We start from the raw sequence: 21665 nt of genomic DNA, 5'->3' as shown, positions 1-21665 counted from the left end.
GATTATCTTTGTTGTTGGTATTATTATGATTCTTTATTGTAAGTAGATGTAGTGAGCAGGCCAGGCTATGGTGTGGTGACTGTTGAGTTGAAAGGGTGGGAAGGGGGGGGGGAGGGGGGAGGCATGTGTTTTTTATTTGTAATTGGAGGCATCACTTTTGAGTGCCCTCCCCACTCCCCAACGACACACTGTCATCGGTTCCTCTGGTTCCTGGTGAATTCGCAGTCCCTGGGTATGGGTAAGGTGCTAGTGGTGATTTTGTACAATCTGCAGCCATAGATAAATAGGGCTGAGCCATGGCTCTCCTCTTCACTAGAACAGTGTTTATCTATCTACGGTGAGGAGCGTGTGGATTGGCTGGTTTGTTCCTGCGCTGTGACTGTGGGTGGGGTCACAGAATGGAAACCCAATGACAATCGCGGTTGGGAGAGGAACGTGAGGGCTGCTGGCAGTGGGCGTGGGGAGCGAGGGGCAGCGAACCACATGTGGTAGTCAGTGATTTGAATCCTAGGCATAAAGCGTGTTTCTAATTACTGTTTGTGTGTATTTCAACATGTAAATCTATGAAAGGGTGTGCGTTTGGGGGGGGTTCTTTTAAATGTTTTTTTTAACCAGCAATCTGGTGACAAAGCATAGCACTGCCCTAGGACCTGGGGACACCCCCACCTGGGCGTGACCCTACAAGCCCCTCCCCCTCTGCCTTCCCGGTTGCCGTGGCGGGCCGGCGGGCGGCACGCGCTCCTCGTCACGGGGGGGCGGCTCACAGGAAACCCTTTTGTAATAAACCACCTTTGAAGCAGCAGGTTTGCTATGAATGAGTTTGAGCGCCTGCCTGTCGGGGGGGTGAGCGCGTGCGTGCTGGGAGGCGGAGCTGAGGCAGAGAGGCGGGGGCTGTGTGGTCACGCGGTAACAGGGCGGGGGGGCGGGGTTAGGGCGGGCCTGTTGAAACGGTGGCACTGATCTGAGTGGGGTTTCCGTGCAGAGGGCTGGAACACAGGTAGAGTGTGAAAGCCCAGCTCTTACCCTGGTCCTGTGAAGGACCGGTTCCTTGGTTGTGTACCCGTGACATACGGAGATTTGAGGGGGCGCTATCTTTTAATCAGCGCAGTGACAATAATTCCAGTCTTACACATCATTACAAAGCAATATTAACCCAGTCAATCTTGGAAATTATGAGAAGCTATAACTCTTTTCTGTTGACGTGGCTGTTGGTCTGATCCCTATTGATGTTTTTCTTTTCTTTTTCTACCCCCGTACTTGTTTTTTGCTTGTATCAATCAGTGGGAATGTGCATTTGGTGAAGTAGACATTTAGACTTTTGAGGGAAAAAAAAAAGAAACTTTTAGACTTTGCTCGCCTGCATGCCAGAGTATTGTCCTAAAGCTGTTAGACTATTTATGGAGCCGGGAAATGAGGAAAAATGATTCAGATTTTTTGTATACGTTGATGAATTAGTGAGACTGTTTTAGGATAGCAATATTGTCCAGTCTCTAAGACCTCTTTTAAATTCCTACACACATGTCAGTAACGGAGGCGCAGGCCACCCGTCGGCGGGGCGCCGGCCTTCGCGTGAGAGCCCCAACTCAAACGAGGTACTTTATTCACGCGCGGGAACGCGAAGGCCGGCCCCCCGCGCCCCGGGGGAGGGGCGGCTCGTAGCGCCGCCGCTCTCTCGGGCCCTCCTGTGCTATGGCGCCGCCCTGCTGGCCCCGCACATCCGCACTTCCTCTCAGCTGGGCCTGGCCTGGGGGCCCACGGCAACGGGATTACCTCTCGAAACTTTTTATCCAGTCTTTCTGTGCCCCAATTTCAAGAGAGCATGTTTTTTTAAAAAATCCCTGTTTGATATATATAATGATTTGTTTGCTATACATTTGACAATGTTTATTGTAATTTTATTTGTCCCTATACTGGTGTTTAACTCTGTAATGTTTTTTCTAGTGTTCTCAGCTATGTGACTGTCCAATAGCAATACGAGGTACCCTTTCTGACCTGCTGTGGAGGGGTGGAGCTTGTCTCTGGCCCCTCCTATGAGGGCACCCAATCAGTTGCTGCATCGCTTTGTGACATTTTTAAAGAATTTTTTTTAGGCTGCAGGGATTATTGTGTTATTGTGCAAAGTAATAAATTGGTATTTTAAGCCTAATCTGCAGTTTGTCTTTTCTGTGTAATTGCCCAAGGCTTACCTGAGTAATCACAGCACGCACTGTCCTCCAGTATATGAAATAGTTCGCATAAATTAAGACTGCATAGTTCAAATATTCTGTGTGCTTTTAAACAGCAGAATATCTAGTCATATTCTAAGTACATGGCACAGGAAGGTTAGCACCCCATCTGGAAATCAAATCTGTGACTTGCATGTCGACCCAAGCACTGAAAAGGCAGTAAAACCCTTGACAATTACACATGCAAATCCAGATAACAAAAAAAAACAAAAAACTACTGTGCCATTCATAATGAGATCTTGTATACCATGACAGTAAACACACTGCTTAATTTCCATGATAAAATGAAAATGTTAAGCATTTCAAACTGACATTCATTGAAGAAGGGGCTAACTATAAAATAAGTAAATGAACAAAAAGTATTTTAATGGCATATAAAATACATGTCTGAGTTTACAGTGGATGATGTACCCCAGGAATAATGTACACAGTGCTCTTATAAGCTGGAAGTGCTTGAAGATATGTCATTTTCTTCTTTATCTGAAATAAGAAAAAAGAGCAAGGTTTCAGGGACATGCCCCACATTAAAGAAGTTCAAGTATTATTTCTCATGGAGTTACTTGCAGAGACTTACTCAGCGTTGTACTGGAGACAGGTGGACGGTATCCCTGTAGACCTAGAGTGCAGTGACACATTAGAGACAGCAGAGGGTGCTATAATATAAGGGTGACTCCCCCGTGTGTCTTTTCATCTCTGTGCTGACACCTTCCTCCGACCCTCCCCTTCCAAATCAAGTCAAGTCAGGTGATCCTTTGCATTCACATTTTGAGAAATTCATGTGAGTTTATACCATAACAACCATCCAAGAAAGAAAGCAATCATATCGACAACACTGTACAAATCAAAACATTACATTATATCACAACACAGTGGCACCAAAAACTAATTATTTAAAAGACGTGCTGACAATTTTTGAGAACATTTTCGATTTTACTTATAGCAATAAATAACACATATTTTGGAAAATAAATTATTTGTCAATTAAAATTATTTGTGCATATATTAATCTTCCTTGCTAAAAATGGCTGCTAGAATGTACAAGTTCTTGCATCATATTTTGTTATGTTTATACATCATATTTCTATATTTGCATCATCATTCTATATTTGCATTTGCATCATATTTGCGTTATTTGCTTAAAAACCCTTGATAATTACACATACAAATCCAGATAACCAAAAACAAATCAACTAACTGCGCCATTCATAATGAGATCTTATTTACCATGACAGTAAACACACTGCTTAATTTCCATGATAAAATGAAAATGTTAAGTATTTCAAACTGACGTTCATTGGAGAAAGGGCTAACTATAAAATAATAGGTAAATGAACAAAAAGTATTTTAATGGCATATAAAATACATGTCTGAGTTTACAGTGGATGATGGGCCTCTCAGGAATAATGTACACAGTGCTCTTATAAGCTGGAAGAGCTTGAAGATATGTCATTTTCTTCTTTGTCTGAAATAAGAAAAAAGAGCAAGGTTTCAGGGACATGCGCCACATTAAAGAAGTTCAAGTATTATTTCTCATGGAGTTACTTGCAGAGACTTACTCAGCGTTGTACTGGAGACAGGTGGACGGTATCCCTGTAGACCTAGAGTGCAGTGACACATTAGAGACAGCAGAGGGTGCTATAATATAAGGGTGACTCCCCCGTGTGTCTTTTCATCTCTGTGCTGACACCTTCCTCCGACCCTCCCCTTCCAAATCAAGTCAAGTCAGGTGATTCACATTTTGAGAAATTCATGTAGCTACAGAGTTCATAACAACCATCCAAGAATGAAAGCAATCATATCGACAACACAGTACAAATCAAAACATTACATTATATCACAACAGTGGCACCAAAAACAATAATTATTTAAAAGATGTGCCTACAATTTTTGAGAACATTTTTGATCTTATTTTATAGCAATAAATAACACGTATTTTGGAGAAAAAAAAACTGTCAATGACAATTATTTGCGCATCTATTAATCCTCATTGCTAAAAATGGCTGCTAGAATGTACAATTCTTGCATCATATTTTGTTATGCTCATACATCATCATTTTATATTTGCATCATCATTTTATATTTGCATTTGCATCATATTTGCGTTATTTGCTTAGAATGAGTTTAACGTTGAATCGTGGTATCGCACAGCCAGAACAATGTGGTCTGTGGCGAGTATCCTGCACGTCCCTCTTTCTCTCCCACTCCAGCTTCACTTCCCTTACCTGCAGTTCTCCTCTTCCACTTAATGAACGCAGCCACGGCTAAGACCAGAAGCACGACCGCACACACAGCCACGGACACAACAACAGCGATGAATGTGACGTCCGGAGCAGGCCCCGGTTCTGTAGAGGATGCACAGTAACCCCTGTCACACGCTATATCAGCCTTTAAGATTAAATAACTGAATTCAGTACAAAGCAGTCAATTAGATTAATGCACTGAAATCATACATTCTTTATTGAATACAGGCTAACTACTTCTAAATTACAAAACCGAAGACATTACACGAAACATTAAAAAATTAATTTAGAAATACCAGAAAAGAGAGAGAGTGATGGATAAGCTAGACCTTGCCAAAGTATCACCCACTTCTAGTTTAAGCACCACAGGATGAACGGAAACCAGCTACAAACACACAACCAAGGAACCACCACCGAAACCAAAGGCAACACAATGCAACTTTTTCCTGTGGCCATCTTAAATACCTTACCCAGCATGGCTTGAGGATGTTTGCCCTGATTGGATGATGCCGATTTAAGGAGAAGGGAAGGGGATCAGACTCATTTATAAAAAGGATTGGCCTACCTAAATATTGCATTCAAACTTAAAGGGAAATTAGGCATGTAGTCATGCAGGATCTCTGACCCCCGATATGGTGTCCTGAGTCTTCTGGTTTGTCTCTTCTGAGACAAACTCTGCAGGAGGTGAGACCCATAGATTGCCTGCCTAGATTAGGGTATCAGTGGATTTTAAATTTCCCAAATCACATTTGCTTTGCTGCTTGTGACGGGGAGGGCAGGCCACATTCTTACAACCAATATAATATTGTATACAATTCACTGTTTCCCTCTCAAAGGCCATAATCTAAAGACTACATATCTGGCACATAGGATCTTAAAATTACATATCTTTTCAGGCTAATTCTTATTTGCAGTAACTCCATGGAGTAAATTATTGATATTGAGAAATCCATTACAATCGGCTTTTCAAATCCACTGAATTGCAGGCTTTTCTACATGTTTTGCTTTTATAACCTGAATAATCCACTTTTTAAGTTTAGGATCAAACCATTATTTTACTCTCCGATTAAAGACTGGGTACAAGTAATGTCATTAGTCAGTACTGAAATGTATATGTGATTTACTAAGAAAACCTTTATTTGACAAATTTGACATAATAGGCCCAATAATGTATTGATTCGTGCAAGACCCACAGCACATGGTAGCTATTTAAAGTAAGGTACTGACTTCATTTAATCACAATAGCAGGTAAATCGGGCTTCTATATCTCTTACCCCAGGTGACGTCCAGTTTGTTGCTCAGGCTTGTGTGCGTGACAGTGCAGGTGTAATTGTGTCTTTCCTTCATCTCCTCGGAGCTGGTGTCCAGGATCCTCCTCTGCTGGTACGTGCCATCTCCATTGGGGAGGAGGTCTCCAGTGAGCAGGTGCTCCTCTGGAATGGTCCGCCCGTCTCTCAGCAGGGTCATGTTAATGTGACGGGGGTAGAAGCCCGTGGCCAAACAGATCACCTGCAGCGCCCCCGACTCTGGGTGTGTCCTCTGTATCACCCTGACTTTGGGACGCACTGGAGAGACCACATTTGGATATGTTTAGTTTGGCAATTTAGTGCTCTGCAAGTAGGATATACAGTAGTTATTTTATCTTTCGAAAACCCAGATTGTGACAGCTGCTTAAATGCAATTTACTAAAAGCTGTTAAGCACTGACTGCATGCCAAAAGTCTGACAACAGAAGACATTCATAAATTTTCTTATAATTTCTTAAAACTTGATCCTTCACAATTTAAAGGGTCATTTAAAACACAATCTTAAGAGGCAGAGGCACCATGCTTCTGTACAGGAGGGTTATTCAGCCTGGGGGCCAAATGCGCCCTTATAAAACTCTATTCCTGACCCCTTTGATCAGTTTAGATCAGTAGGAAAAAAAGTATTATTTAAATGAACAAAAAAGTCTGTTTATTTTAGGATATAAAGTAATTAATGTCTGTATTTTAAGAACGCATTTACTTTGTTTATATATGCATCTTCGTTTACAATATGTCTGTATATTATTCACACAATGCTGTATGTATTATTTGCCGACACTGTTTGGGCCATGTACACCATTTTGAAAAAATCGAGCCCCCAGGAAGAGAACGCTCTTGTGCAGTGAAATTATGTATTTATTTATTTTAGCAATATTTTAAATAAATAAATAAATAAATAAATAAATAAATAAATAAATAAACAAGACTATATTGATGTTACCTTTTCTCTTTACTGTATTTTTCTCTTGTTGTAGGTAGTTCTTGAGTGTCCTGATGCACAGGGGCTGGTATAAGTTGGTATTCACTAGTTTTGAGGCCTCTATCTTTAACTTACTCCACATTAACTCTGGTAAAAGGGGATTGTGTATGTAGGCACCCTTGTTATAACTCCTTGTGTCAATGCCATCATAAGCATCCCACAACATCAGTGGACTTTCATCTTCATCGTTCAACTCACATCCAGTCATTCGCTGATATGTATGAACCCCTACAAACAAACACACACATAAACACACACACACAAACACACACAGGGGAAGAACATGTCACCTTGACTCTACAAGCAAAGCAATACTTTGTTTTATGATTTCTATTATTGCATTAAGAATTAATTACAATATAGAAATTAACTGCACCTTGTTGTCTGGTGTCCTAAGTACAGAAAAATAGCAGCTTCATGGTGAGTGGTGTTTGTGTACTCTGCATGGATGTTGTGCGGTATCTTTGAATGGTCATGTTTCAGCGGGCAGTATTCTGGCACATTCCGGCCGGTCGGTAAGGGTGTAAGCCATACGCATGTTGGCAGGCGCTTATGGCATTTTTATTCTTCGTCTCATTTTACTCACCACTAGTGTGATTAAAACGCGGCTTCAACTGTTGAAAATATACATTTAAGTGGTCACGAATCATCGACATAACGGTGTTTTTCAGGTCTGCCTCTTCAATAACATCCTCCGCTTTCCAGTGTCTCCGCATGATGACTTTACTCTCGTTACTGTCAAAGTATTCCACTTGCACATCATCCACCATCAACACAGCACTGAACTTTGGGAACTGTGTTTCTCCTGCTATGAATGTAGCCATCACCCACAGAGAGTGAGAACCTAGATTGGATACCAATATGAAGAATAATAATAGCCGTTGTTAAAACTTTATGGATGAAGCAATCGGTGAAGACGTCTGTAGAAGAATGTCTGTAGTCTTGATTAGCAATGTAACATGAAATGACAGTTTAAGTAAAGTATAAAGTCTAATTGTTTTTCATCGCAATCACAGCCATATGGGTTTGTCGCAACATTACATAATACGGCAGTCGACTTAAATTTGCACAAAGTGGTCCTACATATTTGATTAAATACACGAGAATACATATTTTACACAACAATAACTATCTTACCTGTATGAGTCTTTTTTATTAAAGCAAGAAACACGACTGCGTACGTGTACGAGCGTGAAAGAACCATCGTTGTATTTTCGTACCTAGTGGCTGGTTAACAGTTGCTTTCACTTTCAATAGTTTTTTGACCATGCGCTGTTCGAAGCAATGACGAGTTGAATCGAGTTGTTCATATTTTGTTTTTTCCCTACATTTTTTTTTTCAAATTACATTTTTGCCACAATCCATGAATGCAACATCATAAAAAATCTCTTCTGCGTAACTTGCATTACATTACATTACATTTATTTGGCAGACGCTTTTATCCAAAGTGACGTACAGTAAGTGCATACCAATGGTTATTGGAACAACTACAAAACACATGTCCGATAAGGTACAATACTCAATTTGTACAGTGCATAGGCTTAATACTCGTTGTCCCTGCTGATATTAAAATACTTACATAAACAGACAAAAATTGAGGAAGTATGTTGGTTTTGTGCTGTTTTGCAACAAGAGTGAATTTATGTTGATTCTTCAAATATTTCCTGGGGTGAAATTATTTGAAAGAAGAAAGTGTTTACTGTTGCACATCATCCATCAGTTATGCACAATATTGCATGAATGTACACTATCATACATTGTGCATGTGATAGTAGGGACGGCAGTTGTTTGTGAAACATGAGCTATTTTAATTCTGACTGTGTCATGGAGTCGTAGAGTAATTCCTTCCCTTTGGCTATTTCCTAGAAAAGGGGGTGATGTGTTCAGGTGATACACTGGTGTTAGAAACCAATGCAGACACTCGGTGTGTTCAGATTGAATCAATAATTCACCCTGCTTCTTGGTGTGTGTGTGTGTGTGTGTGTGTGCGCGCGCAAGTGCATGCGTGTGTAGCAAGAACAACAGTATGTAGCACCAGAGCAGATGGCAATTTCCTAAGTTAATGGTAGTGTATGAACTTGTCATCTGTAAAAAGCATTGGTTGCTATACTTCTGTCTGTGTTTCATGTACAACTTTAAACGCCTGTGTGACTCGGCGTTCATATTTCTGTGGTTTTCCACAAAAGAAAAGGGAAAAACTCAGCTGCAATATGCCTCCCCATTGGTCCCCAGTCATCTGTTTTTACCTTTCTTTATCTTTCTCTCCCCCTCACCCTCCATGTCATTATTGTCCTCTCACCATTTCCTGTGTGCTATTCCGTTGTCATGGCCACTGTTGCTAAGGAAGAGAGGCCATTCAAGAAAGGAAACTTGAACCATGGGTTCAATACCCATTATATTTAATTCATCAACAGAGAGACATGGGCTCTGAGTGTGATAGAGAGAAAGAGAGAGAGAGAGAGAGAGATGGAGCGAGAGAGAGAAAGAAAAAGAGAGGGAGAGAGAGAGATGGGAGGAACAGGACAACAACAACAATGTGTGGCACAAGTTTCTGATCCACACCATCGAAAAGCCTCCAAAAAGCTTATCAGCAAGATCCAGTTTCCTAATTGACCTATGCATGTTCATCTTTGAGCACCAGCTCCAGTTCATTCTACTCCCTATGTGTGTGGGTGCAGTTATCAGAATATCGGTACCACACTACTTTGGGCCCGGGACCAGATCTCGTCTAGAAAACAACAACCATTTATCTATATTTTTGGCAAAATTTCAGACTACTCCTGCCCAGAAGTCCCTCCTCTACGAAAAGATTTCTTATGACGGTGGTCCGGGAATATTGAATCTGGGACTAAAGCATAAATAATAAGTACCCTGTTTCCCCCGCATGTGGCTGGGGAGAGCTGGTGCTCTTGTGAGGGCAGTTGGGAGGTGTATTTCATGCGGTTTTCTGTCAGCAGGCCGTTATTCCAGTGAGCCCCTGTGGTGGAGCTTTCCCTCTTTCACAACCGCGCCGGACCAGAGGAGAGTGAAAGCAGCTTTTTGTAAAAGCTCATTTAAAGCATTGTAGTGGGAGACAGAGCATTTAAGCCTTATTGTTGGGGCCCCGTGGATTGTCTTTGTGTTAATTGATCCTCATACTGACACCACTCTCTCTCTCTCTCTCCCTCTCCCTCTCCCTCTCTCTCTCTCTCTCTCTCTCTCTCTCTCTCGCTCTCTCTCACCCACCCTCCCCCCCCTATCTGTCTGGGATCAGTATAGCCCTCTCAGGCTGTGTGTAAGTGTAGACTAGAAACAGACTGTTGCCGACCAGTTCCTTGCCAGCTCAACAAAGCTCCCCGGAACCAAGGGTCCGAGAGGACAGGAGGGGGCCCAGCCGGGTTAGGGCGACCTTTGAGAGAACACAGGACCTCCACCAAACCTGGACAGGCGTGGGACTTGAACCCCCATTCTCCTGCGGCCCCCCAGCCCTGCACTGGCCATTGTGATGTGACCTTCTCATTTGGTTCCGGTGGGATGAAGCTGGGGGCCCACCCTCTCAACACACTCCAGTCATTTTGTCTCTGCCCCTGTCCTCACCACCACTACCGCAGCCACCAGACTGAGACCCCAGCACCGAACTGCAAACCAAGCCAGCACGTCGGATAAGACCCCAGCGAAAAGAAAGGTACATTTCTCAGGGAGTTTTTAAATGTCATTTTTGTTTGGTTGCATATAAATTGAAATATATATTTATATTCATATATTCATCTCTTCTTTCTCTCTGTGGACTGCAGGCACCTGTTCCCTCCCCGTCCACCTTCTCCAGATACGTGATCCATCCTGGGCACGAGCGTTGGGTCAAGGTGTCAGGTTTTAAACCAGCTCAAGCCGTCACAGCAAATCTACACCGACCCAGGAAGGCACAGACTCTCGGGCGGTTTGGGGTGAGAGTGCGGCGGGTCGGGGGGTTCCAGGGGAGGCTGGGGGCTCTCACGCCAAAGGGTCACTGTACCCACAATGCACCAGGCCAGAGACAAGCTTTTCTGAGGCTCTGCCAGTCATGCTCTGATGAGCTGCCAGAGATGCCTATGCTGCTCCTGCTTCTTCAATAATTCATCAGTCTGAAAGGCACAAGGAGAGAGAGAGAGAAAGTAGAAGGCAGAGGGAATAACAGATGGTGAACAAGTGGAGGATCCTGGGAAGGAAGGCAGAAAATGAGAGCTTTTAAACTTCTGTAAAGAAGAAAGTAAATACAGGTTTCAGAAGAAGGAAAGACGCTGAGCGAGGGAGAAGAAGTGAACTACAAACCCAGCACGAGTGACTGAGAGAGAGAGGTACAGAGTCACAGGTGGTGAGGGAGGGGACTGGTCAAAATCTGGAGCACTGAGTCAGATCACTGACAGACCAGGTAGCGGACGGACAGCAGCACAGACCGCTAAAACTAGGTGTGGTCTAGCGAGCCTAAAAGTGGGCGTGGTCCAGTGAAGCCGGAGCCATGGTGAACACGAGCCTGCAGCTGATCAGCTTCACCTGCGCGGTGACGGGCTGGGTGATGGCCATCGCCGTGACGGCGCTGCCGCAGTGGAAGGTCACGGCCTTCATCGGCAGCAACATCCTCACCTCCGAGATCGTGTGGGAGGGGATCTGGATGAACTGCGTCTACCAGACCACGGGCCAGATGCAGTGCAAGACGTACGAGTCCATGCTGGCGCTGCCGCCGGACGTGCAGGCCGCGCGGGCGCTCATGTGCCTGGCCATATTCCTGGGCTGGCTCTCCTGCACCGTGTCCTGCTGCGGCATGAAGTGCACCACCTGCGCCGGCGACGACCGGCAGGCCAAGGCCGCCATCGCGCTGAGCGGCGGCGTGCTCTTCATGCTCACGGGCCTGTGCGTGCTGGTGCCCGTCTCCTGGACCGCCAACAGCGTGATCCGGGACTTCTACAACCCGGCCGTGCCCGCGGTGCGCAAGCGCGAGCTGGGCCAGGCCATCTACCTGGGCTGGGCCGCCGCCGTCATCCTCATGCTGAGCGGGGCCGTGCTCAGCTGCACCTGTCCCCACGGCGACAGGAGGGGCTACCGCCGCGGCTACATGGGCCGCAGCTTCGCCAACACCCGCGCCTCCGCCCCCGAGCCCCCAAAACCCATCTCCACCAGCAGCCTGCCGCTGAAGGAGTACGTCTGACGCAACGGGCAGGGAGGCACATAAAGAGATGGTGGTGAACAGGGGTAGGAGTAATGGATCGGTTGGGACAAGGTCTGGAATGGTACAGATCCTTGGCTATTGGTTACCAGGAAGTTGCTGTGGATTGATCCATTTACAGGTAGTGTTTTGTGTCTACCTCTTTATTTATCAACTTGAGAGCTTAACTGACCAATATTGTATCTGAATGCAGACTTTTTTTCTATATGTTTATGTCATGAATTAAATTTATAGTAAGTTATTTATTTAATCCAATTGAACCCATATTATTCTAGGAATGTTGAGTGGTTTCTACCCTGCAGAACTGTTGGTTTATGACAAGAGGAAGTGCAGACCGTCAAAGCAGGAAGTGGTGCACCAGTCATACATTTTTTCTTCAGTTGACATCAGAACCTACAGCGTAGCAAACCTCCAGTTGCTAAACCAGCCGTTCTGGGTTATGATCAGTGGAATGTGTATCTGAAAGCCAGGTGTTTCTGTACCGAGCTTTGTTTGTGTTCTGAGTGAAGTGTGCTGTGTTTTCTCCCATTTGGCTTTGTTTGTAATGCACAGTGTTGTGAACCCAATAAAATAAAGTTTGAAATGGCACTGAAACTGAATAAACCTTTTTGTGATTGTCAATACATTTTTCTATTGTGTCTATTGTGACATTTTTTTATTGTGACATTTTTCTATTTGACAAAATCTGTTTGTCAAATTTAACTCAAAATGTCTAATAGATAACGCCAACTATGTTCTTGGTAAGGTAGATCACATACACCACCTTGCAATGATTTCTACTTAAAAGAGCACGAATACTAATGAAAAATTAGAAATGTGTTGCTGTCATTTACTCTCATGCACAGCACTGCCATCTCCTGGACCATCATGGCAACACCGCAAAAAAAATAAAATAAAATAAGACAGATGCCATTAAAATGACTGACTTCTGCCATTTATTTTCATAACCAAAGGAGATTACAAATTAAGTTACCACACTGACATTATTCTGAGACATTCAGGAAAAATGTGACAGACATTGTGACTGCCCCAGTATTTCCCCCCGAAGTCCACACACAGATTACTGTTACTCTCTGGTCTTTTGTGGGATCCCTTGATCTCTGATGTATTCTTTCTCTCTCAACTTTTTTCTCCATACTCTGCCCCCATCTGCCAGATTCTGCCACATGATGAGCCCACTTCTGGCTACAGCCATATTCCTCCCCCTTCTCCATCTGATACCTTCTCTCCCTCCTCATGACCTCCGGATTGAATGTCTTAGAGCAGTGCTCCTCTGTGCTGGGCCTGTGAGGACTGGCTGTGTGGCTCTGGGTGGAGCTGTGCTGGCACCAGGCCGGTTGAGCCACTCTCAGGGAGAGTCCATGAAAAAGGACACTCTGAACAGCGTGTCTGAAAAGGGAGACACAGGGACACAGAGTCAGGAACGGTTCGGCCGCTGGAAGCCTGTGTGACAGGTGGAGGTATGAAAGTGGCTTTGGCTCTCATACAGGAAGCAGCTCCAGCGCAGAGCACCTACTGCGGCTCACCTGAGACACTGTCCTCTCGCTCGGGTGTGGCCAGAGCCTCCCACCTCCTGTGTGCGTTCTGCAGGTCAGACAGCTCACCGGGCTTCAGTGCCTGCAATAGAGCCTTTCTCCTCAGGTACCTGCACACAGCTAAGGAGCACAGTGGCCAGGCTTCCTTCAACTTCTCTCTCTTCAACTACAAAATTTGTGACCGAGTTAATCAAATACTGCTGATGGTGGTACTGTTAATGTGTTGGTGCTAGAGAAAATGCTGCTAATTCTGGTCGTGTCAATGTGTGGGTGACAGAGTTAGAGATACAGCAATGATACTGTGGCTGGCGATAGTGTTACAGTTTTAGTGGCTGTTTTAACACCTTTAAAAAGATACTGTTGCTGGTGATTGTGTTACAGGGTTCGCTAACAGTATGAACAACATAGAAAGGATACTGCTGCCTGTAGTAGCGTTCTGCATCCTGCAGCCACTCTAGCATGTCTGCGATGGAGGGGGCAGCTGCTGACCTCTGCAGACAGGTGGTCAGGTCCAGAGTGTCTGCATGCTGCTCATACACTTGGAATGCAGCCGTTACCTGGTTACCCACTGCATCCCTTACCTTCTGCAAGGAACACCTACAAAAAGAAAAACACTGAGTCACGTGGCTGTAGTTAGAGACAGGGCAGAAGCTGTGGCCTATTTGATGTAACATTACATTACATTACAGGCATTTAGCAGATACTCTTATCCAGAGCGACGTACAACAAGTGCAACATCACAGCATTTCGTGCCGTCAGAAAAGTCATGACGTTTCTCTCCTCGGGCGCTGTCCCTGCTGCTCCTTTCAGTTAATGTTATTTTTCAGAAATATTTAGTTACAGCACCGTCTGAGTAGTAACTCCGGGTGAGATACGAAATAGTAATAGATATTGTGTATCTGTTATGTCAGCGCAAAATCGCTCATCTACAGCACTTACGTGGTCGTCCCCTTTTCGTTCTCTCTGCCTATTACCGTGAAATCAAAGCGATAGTATGTGCAGTGCATCTAATCTGCACACGTTGCCCAATATTGATCCTGTGATTAAATATGTATACTCTAATTAACATTTACGTAGAGCAAATTAACATCACAAGTGGATCACCTGGGTCTCAATCTTACATTTTGTCAGCAAGTTTGTCGAGGACGGTGTCCACAGCCACCAGAAGCTTGCAACGGAGGCGATCTTGCAGGTCAGAGAACCGAGCCAAAGGCGTGCTTGCCATCTGTACGCCGTTGAGCGCTAGTAGCTGCTCGGCGAGGTTACCCAGGGAGCCCATCAAGGGCACGCATTCTTCCAGTACGGAATTCCACACTTTATGATTTTGCTCCAAAGAATGAAAGCTCCTTTTTAGTGCTTGATGAAGCGACAACAATGCAGGCTTCGACATTTCACACAGGGCATCTCAATAGCCAGCTACTATAATATCAAATACACAACCTGCTATTTAATAGAGTTATTCTTATTAAATAGCTAGCTGAAATTCTACCACGTTGGTTAGTCAGAAAATACAAAACACGAGTACTAGCTACTAGTAGTGGCTACATATTCAACGGTTTTCTAGTTTGTTTAGCGCACCAAATAATAAAGTCTTGAAACTACCAATTCACTGGCAACTTCGTCAAAAATCACTGTATGGTAACATTATACTATTTTCGATACAACCAACCGGCAAATTTTAGCTTTGCAGTGAAACACGTTGTACACCGTGTTTACTTCCATGAGCTCAAGTGTTTCCGGTGGCATTGTAACATTTCTTTCTTCCTATTGGACAGACTGAAAGTGTTTTAAAGTCTATTGGTCTATACGTCGTTAAAGGTTGTCTTTATTGGTCAGATATATAGTGTTAATTTTTTGTCTCCGATTTGATTGGTCACAACGCGCATTGACGCTTTGACTGTAGACGGAAACACTCATGACGACATCGTCCATGTTAGGGTTTTGATTGGCTGGCCTGGAGAACAGCGGTTACTTTTGAATGCAATCGTCAGGTTGGCGCTGACCGTTTGGGATTAGAGTGGAGCTGCAAATTGTGGGAACTGTCTCGTGAAATCCTGTCCATCATTCCAATATTTGTTAAAATGTAAGTGTTTTGGCTTCTATTTTATTGCGCTGTATTTGTAATCCCAGTTGCGATTATGTTTTGCAAACAAAGGATATATCGATAGCTGTGGCTATGTTAGCATAGCCAGCTGTTGGTTTCACTAGCTACTAGCTAGTTAGCTACTTGTTACTGATTGCTAGTTCGTGAGGGCCAGGCTAACGTTAAAACTAAGTTTATAGCAAGCTGGATTGGCAGCGGGCTACTTCTAATGCCTCTATCAAACAACCCTAGACTATATAGACTAACGCGTTTTAAGAAAATATTCTGTATGTTACATTCAGAATTTTCTAATGGGAGCAAGTATAAGCCGACTGGCTAGCAAGTTTTAACATTGGCCGACTGATTGAAGCTGGTTATTCCCCCACCTCTAGAAGTTCTCCATGGCGCCCAGGAAAAGAACAACGAACAAAAGCCGTAAAAATGGGCCCAAGATGGCCAAACTGGAGGCCTTCCTCGATGACTTTGACAGTGAGGGTAAGTCAGCGTTTAGAATGTGACTATCGCCATATAGCTGCATTTTAAATTAATGTGGCGACGTTAAATGGTAAGCAATAGCTTGTTGATCACTTTGCGTAATTTACCTAACGAATCCGCCTACATTAGCTAGCTACACCGAGAATAATTTTGCGTCGGAACCTTTTCATAAGTGAAAGCATGATGAATTGGGTTTCATTCGTCTGACTGTCTAATTAAAGCGCTGCTCTGAAACACTTGGGTGAACCGCAGCTACACAAGCCTCTTTGTTGGGACAGTATCTTCAGGAAGATAATGGATGAATCTTCAATCCTCCAAATGTTTCTCGGTGGTCAATGTTTATCTACAATGAGACAGTTACAAGAATGTTTTAAAGTTATCTAAGTGATACGTTTGGGGAACCTTTTCTGAACTGAGTTCAGAATGCCAAGGACACATAAGCACCATACACAATGATTACATTTATTGATTCATTCGTTTAAAAAAAGAAATATGCTGTTAAATTTGTCAGAGGCAGTGACTTTTTCCTCTTGTGCTTTGCTATTATTTGTATGAGGCTGACAGACATTCAGTCTCCCAGTGCTATTGTGGGTTTTTAAAATATGGGTGATAGGTTTACTGTTAATATAGTTTTAAGAATAACAATTCAATCCGTGTAAAAATCAGTAGCTGATTGCTAATGTCCTATTGATAACACATCCCCACTGGTTTACACTATACAAAATACTCCCTCTCATTTTAGGAAGAGTATCAATTGTTTTGTTCTTATTGGTATCGGTCTAGTCTTGTGTCCTGGAACCCCCCCCCCCCCCCCTCCAGAAAAAAGAACAAAAGCAAACAAAACATCATTACCTCAATATGCCAAATTTGGCTTTCACCATTGCGTCACATGGACTTTTAAGCTTTTCTATGACCTGTTGTAACACTACCAGTTCATACACAAGTTTATTAAAATGGTGAAAGCTCCTAGCCATGTGGTTGTCTCTTGCAAGCAAAATTGGGAATGCTGAACTTCATGGTAAAATATTAATCAGCTTGATCAAATTTCTGGATATTTACTGGGTGAGCTGAAAAGGTTTTCAATTAGTTACACTCCTGACGGTAATACTTACTCTCATTTCCTAGTAAAAACTATTGTGGAGAGACTGAAGGAGAAGACAAACAGCCTCCTTAAGGATGCAGACAATTTCTACAACATGAGCCTGATAAAGCTGCCCAAAGCAGTGCGGCAGATGAACTGGATTGAGTTCTGCGGTAGGTACCCGTGTGCGCTGTCAACTCATGGAAGCTGGTGTCTGTTTATTATGGTTGAAGTTGAAGATGTTGGATGGAAATGAAGATCTCCCTTTTCTTGAAATGAGGAGAGGGGTCTTCAGTATGCATGAAAAAAGACACTCTCCTTTTATTCCATAGAGTCTGAGAAGAAGGAGAAGACTCCAGAAGAAAATGCAAAGGTGCTTGTCTTGCATTTCACTGTGTTGTGGTTTTACATTTTTCATGTTTCTCTTAGTAGTTTGCCAAAAGAATTAAAGTCTAGTTCCAACGCAACTTCTCTGTCTACACGTCCAGCCTTAAAGCTGGTGCCCTTTACACCTGACTTCCTGAATTTTGACAAAGCTCCAAATATGATTGGTGTCCCTGAGGGAATACAGCATTTGCGACTTGTGTGGATTCAGAATGTCGGCTGGTTCTCTGCCTTAACGCTGAGTTGACGCGTTGTGGCGTTTCACAGAAAGAGGAAGTGGCGGCTCAGGTGGACAGTGTCATGGCAGAGGTTCACACCATTCCACCCAAGTCTGCCAAGAAAGGTCAGTCGCTGAGCGCTGCCAGTGTGTCCCTTGGTGTCCGCTTTCTGGATCCCTCCTCCAGTACATTCACTTGCGTTTCTTGTGTGCAGTGGTCCCGAAGCACAGCAGACTGGCGGCAGCTTCTGAGGATGAGGAGAACGTTCCCCAGAACCAGACTACCGTGAAGAAGGTGAGCGAGACAGGGAGGGGCCTGGGGGGGCCGAATGATCACCTGACATGTGACGTCTCACTCCACGTCACCAAAAGAAACACAAACTAACTGCTGGCATCTGACAGACGGTTTGAGATTGTTTTTTTTTCCCTTTTTTCCCTCCCCGTTGTAACAGGGTAAAACAACAAAGAAAGCGCCCTCCACTTCAAAAAGAGCCAAAGCTGTCTCAGTCAGCAAGCAGAACACGTCAATAAGGAAGTAAGGGCCTGCTGTTCCAAATGATCTGCCATGTTGCTGAATAACCATTGTGTGCTGATGGTAGCCACAGTTTCTCTATATCAAGATTTGCAGAACGTTTTTGATGAAATGGTTGTAATACACACAAGCTGCTCTTTATAGTTGTATAGATACTCTGCTGCTTCCTTACCTCCTCCTCCTCCTCCTCACTTCTCCCTCTGGGCACAGATCCAACCGGAAGCCCCTTGTCACTCCGGCTCGCAACCTGGACTGCTCTCTCATGGGCCCTACTCCCCTGATCACCCCGCGCTTTGACTCCAGGTGAATGACCTGCGCCCGTTACCGTCTGAGGAAGAGAGGGGTGGCTGCGGCGGTGGGCTTTCTCTAACCTCTCCTCTCTGCCAGGCTCCCGAAAACGCCGGCGGTGAGAGTGCCCCGGCACCAAGAGAGGATCTACAGCATCTCTGTCAACGGCTCGCCCATCGCCGGGGGCACCAACGACATCATCCTGAACATCCCTGCTGAGAACGGAGAGGTGAGCACAAGGAAAGGGCCAATGACTGTGTTTATGTAGGCTCTGTGCAGTGACTGTGTTTATGTAGGCTCTGTGCAGTGACTGTGTTTATTCAGACTCTGTGCAATGACCATGTTTATTCAGACTCTGTGCAATGACCATGTTTATTCAGAATCTGTGCAATGACCATGTTTATTCAGACTCTGTGAAATGACCATGTTTATTCAGACTCTGTACAATGACTGTTAGTGCATACTCTGTGCAACGACTGTTTGTGCGGACTGTGCATCTTTCTTCACTGTGCTGACTTGAGTCCATGTGATTTCAGTGCCTTCAGCTGCTGGCCAGTGAGATGGACTCTGTAGATCTGAACCAGCTGGATGACGCCACCATGCATCGCATCAGACTGCTTCAGGTATCATTCATAAAACCGCTCTGCTAGTGCTGTCTGAATCCCAATCCTCCCCATCTTCTCCTTCTCTAATGCCAGGCTGCTGCCCCCCCCCCCCCCCCCCCAATCGCTGCTGCACTTGAGTGACCAGTGAGGGGAGAAGTGAAGAAGCTTGGAGTTTGTCTGCTAGAATTGGCAGCGCCAAATAGCTCTGCATATATGGTTATATTCAACTTTCATGATAAAATTTACTGTAGCTAGGGAGCTAAGCTGTGATGAATAGGCAGTATCAGGACGGTTAGGTCAGGTCTGCAAGCCAGCTAGCCAAATAACTTACATTTGCTATGATTGTAAATCTGTCCGTAAAGCATACAAACGTGGCTAAGAATCATAGATGACCCTATTAAGCTTTGCTAAGTCCTCAGTTCTACTGTAGCATTATCTTCAAATGGCAGACTTCTTTAAGTTTAATCCTTTGGTAGTCAGTGTAAAGAACCCCCCCCCTCCATAATTAACTTTACATTCTTTACGTGTACCTTAATTCTCTTTATGTAATGCTGTGTGAGGAATTTCTGAACTGTTGTTTTATGATGCATAACACAGTTGGACTCCCAGCTGTTCAGTTCCGGTGCATGTACTCTCGCTCACATGCATGGCTGGCATTCATCGCTGGCCATGAGTGTAGTGCTTACGTACTGCTTAATATCTTCTCAGATCGCTTCATGGTGGTACAGGATTTCTGTTCCTGGAAAAGATGTAGCCAGTTCGTACTGGTTTAATGCTAATGTTCTCCTCTCTCTCTCTCACAGAGCCGCCTCACCACTCTCTGTGGACAGTCCAAGTGATGACCTCCGAGGCCACTGCAGGCTTTGCACAGGATTGCTTTTGTTATACAGTGAAATGCAAAAGTATTTTATTTTGAGGGTATTTACACCCAAATCTGGTAATTAATGTCAGAAGTATGGCCCTTTTTATGCATAGTCCCCCATTTTATGGAGCATAAGTAATTTGACAAGTTAACATAATCTGAAATAGAGTTGTCATATTTCGAGGTAGACGTACTTGGTTGCAAATCCTTTGCATTCAATGACTGCCTGAAGTCTGTGACCCATAGACACCATCAGACACTGGGTATGTTCCATGGTGTGGCTCTGCTAGGCCTTTATTGCATCTTCTTGTGCTGGAGTACAGAACCAGAACAACAAAAATTGGTTAAGGTTAAGTCCAAATACTTAACCTGCACTGTATATAGTTTTTACCTCCATTTTTCTCATCTCTAAAGTGTATATTTCCTATATCATGTATTTCACTGTCTGTCAGCAGGTGTGATATCCAGCATAAACTATTGGAAGTGTTTATTTTAAAAGTGCCATGGTTTGTCCACATTTCTTTCTGCTGACCTGTCACCGTTTTTTCGCTTCTGATTATTTTGCTTCTGACTGGTCTTACTTTATATTTGTCATGTTTTTTGTGAGTAGGGAAGCATGTGATTTACTTTGTGCTAATGCGCACAGCGTCTCAGCCGGGGTTTTTATTTCATTTTGTGTTTTTATGTGGCAGTCCATTACCTGAAAGGCGAGTGAGTTAGCTAGCAGGCTAGCTCTCAGCCTGGGGTTTCTCTTCCAGTTTCAGTTGTCAGCTGCCCAAATGGCAGTGATCTCTGCCCATTCCTTAGCTCCCCTGATTGTGACTAAAAAAATTAAATGTATATATTTTTTCTGCTAATTTTATACTTTCAATATAGAACCACCTGAAACAAATGTGTGCATTCTTTTGTGCATTTATTTATTTTTAAAATCTCCTGCGGTTGTCATAAAAATAACTGGCCTCAGTGTCACTCATGTTTGAATGTGATTTTGAATTTACATTGGCTCTGAAACCACTTGTCAATCTTTGATTGCAACAAACCTTCCTTGTACATTATTTTCAAATCGTAACATATTAATATACATAAGTTTCATCTGACTTGCTTCTGCACGCGTACTGTGCTCAGAAATGTAGCTTTAAAACCTCATGCAGTATTTCTATCAGTTGTACATTGGTTGGCAGGTTTTCCACGTTTCCGGCCAGAGCCCTTTAAAAAAAAAAAAAAAAAAAAAAAAAAAAAAGCAGTGCTGTACAACGGGAAAATGGAAATTCACTGGCCTCCCATTGGTGTCGTGAGTCACGAACGCAACACTGAAAAGATCCCCTTCGTGCCCTCTGTGTTGAATGATGTCAAACTGTTCTGATCTTTCGTGTTTAAGCTATGACTGTATACAGACATTTTTTAACAAGAGCGTGTTTCCGTTGACCCGTTTAATCAGCCAACCACGTTCTTTTTATGTCTGAGAATGGGGAAGGCAATTGGTTTTGAAAAAGGATTTTAAATGAAAGCTCTGTCTTCTGAATTAATTCACGTAATTTCCGCTTCGACGTTTTATCCCCTGAAAGTTCGCGTTCACTTGTTTGATTGTGCTTCCATGCAGCACGCTCTTGTACATGAATGTTTAGTCGCTCTGGCACGGAGCACTCCCGCCTCT

The 21665-nt window shown here is 43.8% G+C and overlaps 4 protein-coding genes across 5 annotated transcripts; 2 read left to right on the top strand and 2 right to left on the bottom strand.

The window, feature by feature from the left end:
• Positions 1-2570: 2570 nt before the first annotated feature.
• Positions 2571-8023, bottom strand: LOC118232908 (H-2 class I histocompatibility antigen, alpha chain-like). 2 transcript variants are annotated; one of them, XM_035428147.1, is made up of 8 exons: positions 7888-8023; positions 7337-7594; positions 6712-6978; positions 5740-6030; positions 4448-4567; positions 3782-3823; positions 2800-3687; positions 2571-2705 (listed from the first exon to the last, which is right to left on the bottom strand). In XM_035428147.1, the coding sequence occupies exons 1-7, from the start codon at positions 7952-7954 to the stop codon at positions 3644-3646; spliced, it is 1089 nt and encodes a 362-aa protein (XP_035284038.1). In that variant the 5' UTR covers positions 7955-8023; the 3' UTR covers positions 2571-2705; positions 2800-3643. The 2 variants fall into 2 exon arrangements, with proteins under 2 accessions (XP_035284038.1, XP_035284039.1); XM_035428148.1 differs by lacking the exon at positions 7337-7594 and having other exon boundaries at positions 7888-8012.
• Positions 8024-10720: 2697 nt separating this feature from the next.
• Positions 10721-12547, top strand: LOC118233189 (claudin-4). Its single transcript, XM_035428600.1, has 2 exons — positions 10721-12050; positions 12205-12547. The coding sequence occupies exon 1, from the start codon at positions 11225-11227 to the stop codon at positions 11909-11911; it is 687 nt and encodes a 228-aa protein (XP_035284491.1). The 5' UTR covers positions 10721-11224; the 3' UTR covers positions 11912-12050; positions 12205-12547.
• Positions 12548-12841: 294 nt separating this feature from the next.
• Positions 12842-15210, bottom strand: c19h1orf109 (c19h1orf109 homolog (H. sapiens)). The gene is made up of 4 exons (XM_035428336.1): positions 14586-15210; positions 13882-14061; positions 13456-13574; positions 12842-13318 (listed from the first exon to the last, which is right to left on the bottom strand). The coding sequence occupies exons 1-4, from the start codon at positions 14852-14854 to the stop codon at positions 13278-13280; spliced, it is 609 nt and encodes a 202-aa protein (XP_035284227.1). The 5' UTR covers positions 14855-15210; the 3' UTR covers positions 12842-13277.
• A 191-nt stretch (positions 15211-15401) lies between these two features.
• On the top strand, positions 15402-20903 carry cdca8 (cell division cycle associated 8). The gene is made up of 11 exons (XM_035428342.1): positions 15402-15547; positions 15940-16042; positions 17168-17296; positions 17456-17496; positions 17775-17850; positions 17940-18019; positions 18177-18259; positions 18467-18559; positions 18644-18773; positions 19081-19167; positions 19953-20903. The coding sequence occupies exons 2-11, from the start codon at positions 15949-15951 to the stop codon at positions 19986-19988; spliced, it is 849 nt and encodes a 282-aa protein (XP_035284233.1). The 5' UTR covers positions 15402-15547; positions 15940-15948; the 3' UTR covers positions 19989-20903.
• Positions 20904-21665: the final 762 nt, after the last annotated feature.

Source organism: Anguilla anguilla, chromosome 8 (genome assembly GCF_013347855.1).
Source record: "Anguilla anguilla isolate fAngAng1 chromosome 8, fAngAng1.pri, whole genome shotgun sequence".
NCBI classification, from domain to species: domain Eukaryota; kingdom Metazoa; phylum Chordata; class Actinopteri; order Anguilliformes; family Anguillidae; genus Anguilla; species Anguilla anguilla.
This window is presented reverse-complemented; position numbering and strand designations above follow the sequence as displayed.

Excerpts from the sequence above, each read along its gene's own strand:
- LOC118232908 (XM_035428147.1), bottom strand. The coding sequence starts at position 7,954 with ATGGTTCTTTCACGCTCGTACACGTACGCAGTCGTGTTTCTTGCTTTA. Across the intron at positions 6,031-6,711 it reads AAATACAGTAAAGAGAAAAG|TGCGTCCCAAAGTCAGGGTG; the intron begins GTAACATCAATA and ends TGGTCTCTCCAG. Across the intron at positions 4,568-5,739 it reads CAAACTGGACGTCACCTGGG|AACCGGGGCCTGCTCCGGAC; the intron begins GTAAGAGATATA and ends CATCCTCTACAG.
- cdca8 (XM_035428342.1), top strand. The coding sequence starts at position 15,949 with ATGGCGCCCAGGAAAAGAACAACGAACAAAAGCCGTAAAAATGGGCCC. Across the intron at positions 17,297-17,455 it reads GAACTGGATTGAGTTCTGCG|AGTCTGAGAAGAAGGAGAAG; the intron begins GTAGGTACCCGT and ends TTTATTCCATAG. Across the intron at positions 17,851-17,939 it reads ACCCAAGTCTGCCAAGAAAG|TGGTCCCGAAGCACAGCAGA; the intron begins GTCAGTCGCTGA and ends TCTTGTGTGCAG.
- c19h1orf109 (XM_035428336.1), bottom strand. The coding sequence starts at position 14,854 with ATGTCGAAGCCTGCATTGTTGTCGCTTCATCAAGCACTAAAAAGGAGC. Across the intron at positions 14,062-14,585 it reads GACAAACTTGCTGACAAAAT|GTGTTCCTTGCAGAAGGTAA; the intron begins GTAAGATTGAGA and ends TTCTTTTTGTAG. Across the intron at positions 13,575-13,881 it reads GAACGCTACTACAGGCAGCA|GTACCTGAGGAGAAAGGCTC; the intron begins GTATCCTTTCTA and ends AGCTGTGTGCAG.
- LOC118233189 (XM_035428600.1), top strand. The coding sequence starts at position 11,225 with ATGGTGAACACGAGCCTGCAGCTGATCAGCTTCACCTGCGCGGTGACG.